Here is a 12,336-nt window from a genome sequence, read left to right on the forward strand (position 1 = left end):
AGAACAGAACTAACTTTCAGGATTTTCTGAGTCATCTCAGTCTCTCAATGCTATTCCCTCTCTTAATTTGTTCATTCATTCATTCATCTATGTTTTCATTCCGTATATCTCTATTTAGCACCTACTTTGTTCAAGGAGCTATCCAGGGTGCTGGGAATATAGAGGTAAAGAAGAAAAACCAATTTTCAGCCTTCAAAGTATTTATATTCTAGTGGGGAGGGGCAGACAACAAACTGTGAATAAATAAAGGTAGTTTCTAAGTATAGTAGGAGTTTCAAGGGAAATAAACAGGTTGACATGACAGATTGTAACTGGGGAAAGGCCCATTTAAATTATGAAGTCATGGAGAAGGTTCTTGGTAAATGACAAGATATTGAGAAATACAAACAATGAGGAGCAGGTCATGTATAAAAAAAGGGAAAGACAATATGAAAAAGTTAGAGTGGTCACTGCCTAGAAACCCCCGAAGAAGGAGATAGAGATTGAGAGGAAGGGGTAGCAACAAACAAGATAAGATTTAACAAATGTCTATCAATACTGAAACTTTATATAAATATGTGTATATATATATATATATATATATATTTAGATGCTGTGGTGTTGGAATAGCTGGAAGGAGGTAAATGACATGGCGGAACTGTAACCTATAACGTTCTTTGAAATTTGCTCTATAACTACTCATTGAATTGTGCTTTGAAAGTCTTCACCTTTCTGTACATATACCCTGTATTTCATAATAAGGAAAGAACTGAAACTGTGGAACTGTAACCCATAATGATTTTTGAAATTACCTATATAGCTGCTTGTTGAGCTGTATGTTGAGAGTTAACACCTTTCTGTATGTATGTTATATTTTACAATAATGGAAATAGCTAAAGTTGTGGAACTGTGACCCATGATATTCTTTGAAATTTGCTCTCTAACTACTTGTTAAATTGTATTTTGAAAGTTATCACTGTTATTTATATAGGTTAAAGTTCACAATAAAAATGCAACAAAAAATAAAAAGTTAAAATAAAAAGAAATTAAAAAAAAAAAAGAAAGGAAAAGAGCACTACAAAGGCCCTAAGGTAAGAAAGAGCTTGGTGGGGTCAGAGGAGCAAAGAGGATTTCAGTGTTGAGGAATGAGGTGAGCTAGAGGAGAGAGGTACAAAGTGTGATTGGAGAAGTAGGAAAGGAATCAGATCATGTAGGGCTTTGTGGGACCCTGTGAGGAGCTTAGATTTTATTCTAAATGTAATAGAAAGTCACAGGAGATTTTTAAGTAGGAAATGCTGTGAATTCGATTGTTTTGTAAAGGTCACTCTGGATGTTTCAGGAAGAGTTGTTGGGGTAGTGAAAGGAAAGTGGGGAAAACATTAGGAAAACATCACTGTAGTGAGGTAAGAGACACAGGTAGCTTAAATTACAATGGTGGACGTGGAAACAGCAATATATTTTGTAGAAAGAAGCTGGAGGACTCCCTTTTGGATGAGGGAAAGGAAAGAATCAAAACTTAGGGACTGTTAGGATACTAGTGACATCTAAAGAGATAGGGAAACATTGGGAAAAAAGCAGGTTTGAGGGAGAAAACAAAATTCTTATTTGGGACAGGTGAGTTTGAGATATCTAGTAGCCAGGCTGGAGGATGCTCAACTCTGAAGGCCAGGACTGGAAATATAAATTGGGGAGGCAACAGTATTTATACACACAGTATTTAAAGCCAGGGACCTGGATACTATCATCCAAGAAAAGAGTGTTGACCAAGCTTTGCAACAACTGTACAGAGAGGATTTCTGGGATAATCAGGTCAAATAATCATATAGGACTGTCCCATAACTCCCAAGCGTACATATTTCTGTTTTTCACCATCCATATTGCTGGGAGAGAAAATTTGATTGGCCTAGTTTGGGTCAGTTGTCTACCCTGGGTCCAGTCAGCAATGGCTTGGAGGTGGGCTCACAAAGTATAAACTGGTTACTGGGATGTCAGTCTCTGTAAATGGAGTGGGGGCTAGTGGCCCATTTCCCAGAGGAAGGAGATGGTCATTGGCTTCCAAGCTGAGCAGACTCTTCAAAACTCATCCAAAATTACATACATCAGTAACCGGGAAAAACTGATTTCCATTTTGCATAAATAATATCATTATTACAGAATGCTTGCTCTTACTCTTCAGTACAGAGTGGTGCACAACCCACGTAAAAATGACTATGACTTGTCACATATCAGCACTAAAGTGTTGAAAAATTCCTGCTACAGCTTAAGAAGTACTTGCAGAAGTCATTCCATAGCTGAATGTAATTGGCTAGACTTTTTTCCTTTATTTCAGTGTCTCTGGGATCTATTACTACTTGAGAATTGATATTATGGCACATCTTCTGGTGGACAGTACATCAAGGGACCTGCCGGGTAGAGACATAGATTCAATACCTCTGATGGTGCCAGCTTCAAAAGGTAAATTTAGTGGCTGAGAATGGATGCTTTTTAGCATTAAAACAACTCTCAATCTGTGATTGTGGGACATATTTCTGGCCTCTGTAGTGATTGCTTTGCTCACAGTTCCTTTTTTCAATCTTTTCAATATTTTATTCTTAAATTCTTATAGTAAAATTTCTACTGTACAGGTTAATGAGGAAAACCTAAATACCACAACCACAAAACTGCAACAAACCCAAGAATAGGATAGGTAAGGACTTACAGAGAGCTCTTAAAAAACTAGTAATAATTTGATTTTTTAAATAATCTGTTTCTTAATCCAAGTATGTTTGTGTTCACTTTATTATTATTCTTTAACTGTCCATATATATTTTACTTCCTCATTTGTTTGTATGAGATATATATTTTTAGAACAGCTTTATTGAGTTACAATTTACATACCATAAAATTCATTCTTTTAGAGTGCATAATTCAGTAGGCTTTAGTATATTTACAGAGTTGTGCATTCATCAACACTATCTAATTTTAGAACATTTTCATCACCCCAAAAAGAAATCCTGCACAGTCACTCCCCAGGAAATCACTAGTTGACTTTCTTTCTCTATGGATTTGCCTATTCTGGAAATTTCATATAAATTGAATCCTATACCATTTAACTTTTTGTGTCTCTCTTCTTTCACTTAGTATAAAGTTTTCAAGGGTCATCCATGTTGTAGCATGTATTAATGCTTCATTCATTTTTATTGCCAAATAATATTCCATTGTACAGATAGTACCACATTTCTTTACCCATTCATCAATTAATCGACATTCAGGTTGCTTCCGTTTTTGACTTTTGTGTATAATGTGACTGTGAACATCCACGTAAAAGTTTTTGTGTGGGCATATGTTTTCATTTTTCTTGGATGTATACCTAGGAATAGAATTGCCTGGTCATAGGGTAAGTCTATGTTTAACTTCCTGAGGAGCTTCCAAACTATTTTCCAAAGTGGCTGTATACTTTTGCATTCCTACCAGCAATGTATGAATGTTCCGATTCTCCATTCTCTCACCAACATGTGTCGTTATTGATATGGCATCTCATTGTGTGTGTATTTTTTTCCTTGTTGTGATATTTGCATTTTGCTAATAACTAATCATGTTGAACTCTTTTCATGTGTTTCTCGGCCATTTGTATATCTTCTTTGCAGAAATATTTATTTAGATCCTTTGTCCATTTTTTAATTGGGCCATTTGTCTTTTTTATTCCTGAGTTGTAAGAGTTCTTCATATATTTTGGATATAAGTCTCTTATTAGATAATGTGATTTGCAAATAATTTTTTTTCCATTCTGTAGGTTATCTTTTCACTTTCTTCATAGTGTCATTTGAAACATAAAAGTTTTAAATTTTAATTAAGTACAATTTATCTATGTTTTTCTTTTATTACTTGAGTTGTGGTTTCATTTCTAACTTCCTGATGTTTAATATTGTCTTGTCCAAGATCATGAAGGTTTACCCCTGTGTTTTCTCCAAAGAGTTTTGTAGTTTTAGCTCTTACATTTACATGTACAAGCAATTTTGAGTAAGTTTTGTTTATGGTATGAGGAATGGGTCCAGCTTCATTTTTTCAAATGTGGATATCCAGTTTTCCCAGCACCATTTGTTGAAAAGACTATTGTTCTCCATTAAATTGTCTGGGCACCATTGTAAAAAATCAGTTAGCCATAAACGTAAAAGTTTATTTCTAGACTCACAATTCTCTTTCATTGATCTGTATGTCATATGCCACTACCAGATTATCTTGATTATTATAGCTTTTGCAGTAAGTTTTTAAATACATTTATTATTGTGAAATTTAACATATAAACATAGCAGTGATGACTTTCAAAGTACAATTTAACAAGTAGTTATATAGGTAATTTCAAAGAATGTTATGGGTTACACTTCCACCATTTCAGTTATTTCCTTCTGGCTATTCTAATACCCTAAAAGAAAATATTTATATAAAGATTCAGTATTCATAGTCCTTTGTTAAATCCTATCTTGTCACCTGCTACTACTTCCTCTCATTTAATCACATTGTTGATCTTCAGGGCTGTCAAGGCAGTGAGCACCCTAACCTGTTCATATTGAAAAGGGGTGTTGACATTATGGGGAAGGAAGCTACATCTGGTTGTTGTTCTTAATGAGGCTGTTGCCTCTGGGTTTTAGGACTTGTCTGGCATAGGAACACTCTGGTGGATTTAAGTTTCTGAGAGATAAACTTAGTGAGTGAAACTTTTATAGAATCTCAGATAGGGACCTAGGTATTTCAGGACCACTGTTGGTTAGGGCCTGGCATACTGTAACCATTTGGAATATCTAGCTGTAGCTTGCATAAGAGGAACCTCCAGGATAGCCTCTCGACTCTATTTGAAATCACTTAGCCACTGTAACCTTATTTTGTTACCTTTTCTCCCTTTTGATCAAGAAGGCATTTTCAATCCCTCAATGCCAGGGCCAGGCTCATTCCTGGGAGTTGTGTCCCACATTGCCAGGGAGATTCACTCTCCTGGGAGTCCTGTCCCATGTAGGGGGAAGGTTAATGAATTTATTTGGCAAGTTGGACTTAGAGAGAGAAAGGCCACATCTTAGCAACAAAAGATGTTATCCAGAGGTGCCTCTTAGGCATAATTATAGGGGGGCTTAGCCTCCCATTTACAGCTGTAAGTTTCACAAGAGCAAGCTCAAGATCGAGGGCTTGACTTATTAAGCAGGGGGTTCCTAATTTCACATAGCATATATTCTGTCCAAGGTAAACAATCAGTATTGCGCATTATCTTCACTTGTACAATCATCATCACTCTCAACTTTAAAACAATTATCATAATACAAAACATCTTGGAGCTCTTATCAGCAGTAAATTATTCATCCTTGCTATTAGTATAGTGCTGGTAAAGTAGTCCTATCAAATACAGTCTATAATATGTAATGGGTAGTTTTTCCACATACCACTCTGTTGTTAACTCTTTGTCCCAGTGTCATACCTTAGAAGTATATCATGCAAACACTTATTTATATGTGTAGTTCTACTCTGTGGGTTACATGCCTTTAAACAACCCCTTTCAGTCATGTTTGCCTTCAATGCAGTACTGATGCTTATAATCCCATTAACAAACCATCATCATCCCTGTCTATTACATACCTTTAAGTAAGTTCACCCTCATTAACATGTCTATACATATTAGGTTTTCATTCCTCCTTCACTAGCTTCTGTCTTCTCTAGGTCTCCTATATTCTACCTTATAAGACACTGATTTTTACATTGTTCAGGGATGTAGTAAGTTTTGAAATCAGGAAGTGTAAGTCCTCCAACTCTGTTCTTCTTTGTCAAGATTATTTTGGCTATTCCAGTTCCCTTGCATTTCCATCTGATTATTAGAATCAGCTTGGTAATTTCAGCAAAAAAATAGTGCTGGAACTTTGATAAAGATTGCATTAACTATGTACATCAATTTGCCATTTTATCAATATTGTCTTCCAATCAGTGAACATGGGATGTCTTTCCATTTATTTAGGTCTTCTTTAATTTCTTTCATGGTGTTTCAAAGTTTTCAGTGCATAATTTTTGGAAATCTTTGTTAAATTTATCTCTAAATAATTTATTCTTTTGATACTACTGTAAACAGAATTGATTTCTTGATTTCTTTTTCATACTGTTTATTGCTAGTGTATAGAAATACAACTGATTTTTGTATAGTCATCTTGTACTCTGCAAACTTGCTGAACTCGTTTGTCAGTTCTAAATTTTTGTAGTAGATTCTTTTGGGTTTTCTGTATACAAGATAATGTCATTTGTGAGTAGAGATAGTTTTACTTGTTCCTTTCCAATCCAGATGCCTTTTATTTCTTTTTCTTGCTTAATTTGCCTGCTAGGACCTCCAGGGCAATTGAATAGAAGTGGTGAGTGGACATCCTTGTCACTTGATCTTAGAGAGAAAACATTTAGTCTTTACCATTAGGTATGGTTTTAGTATAGAATTTTCACAGATGACCTTTATTAGGTTGAGAAGGTTCCCTTTTATTACTTAGTTTGCTGAGTATTTTATTCTGAAAGTGTGCTATGTTCTGTCAAATGCTTTTCCTGTGTCTGTTGAGATGAACATATGTTTCTTGTCTTTTATTGTATTAATACGGTGATTTTCATATTTTAAACCAATCTTGTGTCTCTGGGATAAATTCCACTTGGTCATGGTGTATAAATAATCCTTTTTATATGTTGCTGGATTCTGTTTACTAGTATTTTGCTGAGGATTTATATATTCAATATTCATCAGGGTATTGATCTATAGTTTTCCTTTCTTGTGTTGTCTTTGTCTAGTTTTGGTCTCATTGAATGAGTTCAAAAGCATTCCCTTTTCTGTTTTTTTGGAAGAGTTTGTGAAGAATTAATTCTTCTTTAAACATTTGGTAGAATTTAGTAGTGAAACCGTCTAGGCTGGGGATTTTCTTCGTGGAAAGTTTTTTGATTATTAACTCAATTTCTTGATATAGGTCTATGTTCTGGTTTGAAGCTGTTTTGTACCCCCAAAAAATGCCATGTTCTTTTAATCCATTCTTATGGGTGCAGACCTGTTGTGGGTGGGACCTTATGATTAGGTTGTTTCAATTAAGATGTGACCCACCGAATTCAAGGTGGGTCTTAATCCTTGTGCTGGTTTGTATATATTATGTGCCCCAGAAAAAGCCATATTCTTTAATGCAATTTTGTGGGGGCAGATGTATTAGTGTTGATTAAGTTGGAACCTTTGGATTAGATTGTTTCCATGGAGATGTGACCCACCCAACTGTGAGTGACACCTTTGGTTAAGGTGTGAACTCTGATTGAATGTTTCCATGGAGGTGTGGCCCTGCCCATACAGTGTGGACCTTGATTAGTTCACTAGCTCTTATAAAGGGGCTCACAAACAGAAGAACCTCAGAGCTGCAGCTTACAGAGACATTTTGAAGATGGCAATTGAAAGCAGCATTTTGCTGATGCTTTGGAGGTACTAGCCCAGAGTTTGCCCTGAGAAACTGACACAGAGACATTTTGGAGAATGCCATTTTGAAACGCAACCTGGGAGCAAGCAGACGCCAGGTACATGCCTTCCCAGCTAACAGAGGATTTACGGACGCCATTGGCCATCCTTCAGTGAAGGTACCCTATTGTTGATGACTTGCCTTGGACACTTTCTGAACTTAAGACTGTAACTTTGTAACAAATAAACCCTCTTTAGAAAAGCCAATCCATTTCTGGTATTTTGCATAATGGCAGCATTAGCAAACCAGAACAATCCTTTACTGGAGTCCTTTATGAGGATAAAAGACAGAGAAAAAAGCCAAGAGAACACAGAGAGAAACACTCTGAGGGCTTGGAAAGAAAGGCCCCAGAGGTGCTAAGAGAGAAACACCCACAGAAGCTCAGAGAGGAGGCCACTGGAACCAGAAGCTAAAAGCAACGAGAACTGGGAGCGAAGGACAAGCAGATGCCAGCCTCATGCCTTGCTATCTGACAGAGGAACCCCGGATCCAGCAGCCTTCCTTCAGAGAAGGTATCAGTCCTGTTGATGCCTTAATTTGGACATTTTCACAGCCTTAGGACTGTACATCTGCAAGCCAATAAATTCCCATGGTAAAAGCCAACCCATTTCTGGTAAAATTGCATTCCAGCAGCTTTAGCAAACTGAAACAGTCTACTCGGATGTTCTATTTCTTCTTAAGTCACTTTTAGTAGTTTGTGTTTTTCTAGGAATTTTTCCATTTCATCTAGGCTGCCTAATTTTTTGGCATTCAATTGTTCATAAAATTCCCTCATAAGCCTTTTTATTTCTGTAAAATTGGTGGTAATTCTCCTTGTTCATTCCTGATTTTAGTAATTTGAGTTTTCTTACTTTTTTTGTTGGTCAATCTACTGAAAGGTTTTTCAATTTTGTTGATTTTCAAAGAACCAGCTTTGGTTTCAATGATTTTCTCCATTGTTTTTTCTATTCTCAATTTCATTACTTAGCTCTAATCTTCATTATTTCCTTCTTCCTGCTTACTTTGTTTTAGTTTACTCTTCTTTTTCTAGTTTCTTAAGGTGGAAGGTTAAGTGGAAGGTTAAGTGACTATTTGGTATCTTCTTCTTCTTCTTTTTTTTAGTAAATACTTCTATTTTATTTTTCTCAAAATATGTATTGCCTTTTTTAAATGCAATTCTTCTTTTTTAATGTAGGCACTTATAGCTATAAATTTGCCTGTAACCCCTGCTTTAGCTGTATCCCATAAATTTTGATCTGTTAAATTTTTATTCATATGACATATTTAACAATAAAACATTTTAAATTATATGGCAGTGTGCAAATTTGGGATTTTGTGCATCTCAAAGCTTTACCTGTTCCATGAACAAAGCACGTGAAACATGAGATGGCTGAGGTAATTTTCAAAGTTGAAAAAGTCACAGATCTAGTGACAGGAAAAGCCTGTATAGAAAAACTGCCTACTTGGAGAGTCCAGTCAGTTTGGAAACCACTTACTTAAGCAAAAATCTAAAAGAACTCAGTATTTTTTTCAGCACAGTAAAGGAGGTTTGGAAGAAGGGTCAAAGGGAATGAGCTACAAGATAACTTTGTGGAAAAAGAAACTTTTCTGGGTTTCATCAAAACTGTATCTAATTTTCCTTTCAGTATTTATAAAATAGCCAAAGGTAAATGGAGTAAAGAACTTGTTATACATGAAGATTTTTGTAAGATTTATGGTCATGTTTTAAATTTCCTTCTCAGGGACCATACTTTCCTGTTAAACTAAGTATGCTTAGCAAACAGCTGCATAATTTTGTAAGCTCATTGTTTTGGAAGTTGTATCTTTTTTTCATTCTAAGCAATCTTAAATTTATCTTATAAACCATTTTCACAGAAGAAAAACTTTTGATGTCATAAACGGATCAGACCACACTTGGGGAATTTTTATTTTTTCAATGTACATTTTGAAAATTAATTCTCTTTTTTTCTGATTTCACCACTCCAGAGGGAAATAATCATCCTTCTGTGGTCAAACTTTATCAAATTAAGCTCTATTATTAAAAGTGTCAACATTACAAAATCATTTTTTCTACCGATATCTGAATTTTATTCAAAAGCTGAATATGAATCCCCCTTTATCTTTTAGAACATAAATTATATAGAAAAATAGCAAAAGGGAGAGCCTCTAAGTTACAGTTTCAAGTTAATTTTCAACTCAACAATTTTTCCCATAAAATTTTATACAATGGACACTCATAAGTGGAAACATTCTCCTTTAAAATTGTTTAGAAAATTTTTTAAAAAGAAAGAAAAAGAACAGAATACAATGTAATTCACTTCACCCTTACACCACTAGCTAGGTCTTTAAGAATCCTAGCAAAACTCTTGGTTAGCACACTAGCAGGATACACGTGGCACCGTCCAGCCATTGCAGGCAGGTAAGAATCAGTGGGCCCCCTTGGGTAGCAGGACTCTTAGTTGGCACTAGCAGTATGATTAAGTCATGCAATGGGCAAGGAGATGGCCCATATACTTAGGAGACTGGTTCCATTCAGGGGGATTAAAAAAATAAGTAAATATATCCATGATAATGGGAGCCAGTTTCCTCACTGTTGAAAAAGAGAGACACAAATATGTAAAGGGGGGAGGCTAGAATAAAACACGTTTTTGGTTTAAATTGGTTTAAATTGGAGGTATCAGAGTAAACTCATGAAGAGAAGGGAAATCTCTACCTTCTACTAGAATGTCAACTAATAAATGTAGGAGAGATGATGGAATTAGAAAATCATTGTTTGGTGACCTTTATAGTATTAATTAATTCAGTAAAGAAGTGTTTATGCTAAAACTAGTAGGTGAAAATTTGGTGATGTCATAATTCAAAAATTTATTAATACAAAATGTTAAAGTATTTCCATTTATATAAAATTCTAGAAAATGCTAATGTATCGATAGTGTCATAAAGCATATCAGGGGAAGCTTAGGGACAAAGTTGGGGGGATCAGCCTGGGATTGGGGTGGGAAGGGTTGGATTATAAAAAGGCAAAGGAAACTAGGGGTGATAGAGATGTTCATTATCTTAATTGTGGTAATGGTTTCACAGGTGAATAATGTGTCAAAATTAATCAAATTGTCTATTTTAAATATGTGCAGTATATTGCATGTCAATTACACCTCAATAATGCTGCTTTTAAAAACTCTTATTTGTCATCATTTCTAGTAGGGTAGGTGGTAGGAGTGACTGAGGTGGTCCTTGAGACCAAAGCTCTCAGTCCTCATTGTTCTCAGCAAGGAAAGGACTGTGTTTTGACTCTAGTGTTGTAGGATGACTCCCATTCACCATGAGAATAGAGCTGACCCTGGGCCAGTGAACACTTGAAAAGTTTGCTCTAGTTTTCCTGTGCTTAGACCAAGCAGAGGCTCTATTCCAAAGAGACAGTTTCAGGGACAATTTCTCCAGACCACAAAGATAAACGAGGTGGGTCTTGGTAATGAGAAGGGTCTTGTGAATTTTGATCACCTTGACCTTACTTGGGGCTTGAAGATGGTTGTGGGCAGTCCTGTTTAGATCCAAATTATCTAATAAGGAGGAAAAATGAGAAGAGTGGACTAAAAAGAAAAATTAAGTAGACTAAAAGCCCAATTTGACATTTTTATCAAGAGAATGTACTTTCTAGACAAGATGCTGAGTCATACATCATGCTGGAATACTATCAAAAGGAGCCTCCAACCCCATACAACAAATGTTAAAGAAGCTGAAAAAGAGATCAGACTTTAATTATATATGAACAAAATGGACTTGGTTAGGACTAAGGTAAACCAGACTAAAGGGAAAAGGATATTGACTGTCTTTTAAAACTTTGACTTCTATGTGAGACCAAAGGAAGAGATGTTTATTTGGTGGAAACTTGACATTTTCTGTCATACGCTATATAATTTAATTTGTATGGTCAGTTTATTCAAGCACCATCATTACATGGAACCTTGAATAGGGAGTGAGATCTGGTTGGTTTGAACAGGTTAGCATGAAACCTCAATACATCCCAGAGTAATTTGGACAGAAAATAAAAAGTATTTGTAAAGCCCCCCTTGAGGGACTGGGGAAAAATTGGAAATATTAAACTTCCCCACTTGGGGAATTCCTGATATTCTTGCAAGCATTGGGGATTTCTACTACAGCAGGCCAAGCCCTTGATTTTGGGGGCTTGACTTTATGAAGTTTGTTCCTACAAAAGAGAGGCTAAGGAGGCGGGGCAAGATGGCAGACTGGTGAGCTGTATGTTTTAGTTACTCCTCCAGGAAAGTAGGTAAAAAGCCAGGAACTGCGTGGACTGGACACCACAGAGCAATCTGTCTTTGGGCATACTTCATACAACACTCATGAAAACGTGGAACTGCTGAGATCAGCGAAATCTGTAAGTTTTTGCGGCCAGGGGACCCGCGCCCCTCCCTGCCAGGCTCAGTCCCGGGGGAGGAGGGGCTGTCAGCTCCAGGAAGGAGAAGGGAGAATTGCAGTGGCTGCTCTTACCGGAAACTCATTCTACTGATTCAAACTCCAACCATAGACAGACTGAGGCCAGACACCAGAGACTCTGAGAGCAGCCAGCCCAGCAGAGAGGAGACAGGCATAGAAAAAAAACAACACGAAAACTCCAAAATAAAAGCAGAGGATTTTTGGAGTTCTGGTGAACACAGAAAGGGGAAGGGCGGAGATCAGGCCTTGAGGCGCATATGCAAATCCCGAAGCAAGGCTGATCTCTCTGCCCTGGGCACTTTTCCTTAATGGCCCTGGTTGCTTTGTCTATTAGCATTTCAATAACCCATTAGATCTCTGAGGAGGGCCGTTTTTTTTTTGTTTTTTTTTTTTTTTTTTTTTTTTTTTTAAATCCTTTTTGCTTTTTCTAAAACAATTACTCTAAGAA

General features: G+C 36.3%; 1 protein-coding gene across 1 annotated transcript in view; it reads left to right on the forward strand.

Moving 5' to 3' along the window:
* The first annotated feature begins 2,345 nt into the window (after positions 1–2,345).
* Positions 2,346–12,336, forward strand: part of RPGRIP1 (RPGR interacting protein 1) — a 78,573-nt gene continuing 68,582 nt past the window's right edge. Inside the window, exon 1 of the mRNA XM_037834494.1 lies at positions 2,346–2,433. Coding sequence (XP_037690422.1) covers positions 2,346–2,433 — 88 coding nt within the window. The remainder of the gene's footprint in view (positions 2,434–12,336) is intronic.

Source organism: Choloepus didactylus, chromosome 4, assembly GCF_015220235.1.
Source record: "Choloepus didactylus isolate mChoDid1 chromosome 4, mChoDid1.pri, whole genome shotgun sequence".
Lineage (NCBI taxonomy): Eukaryota > Metazoa > Chordata > Mammalia > Pilosa > Megalonychidae > Choloepus > Choloepus didactylus.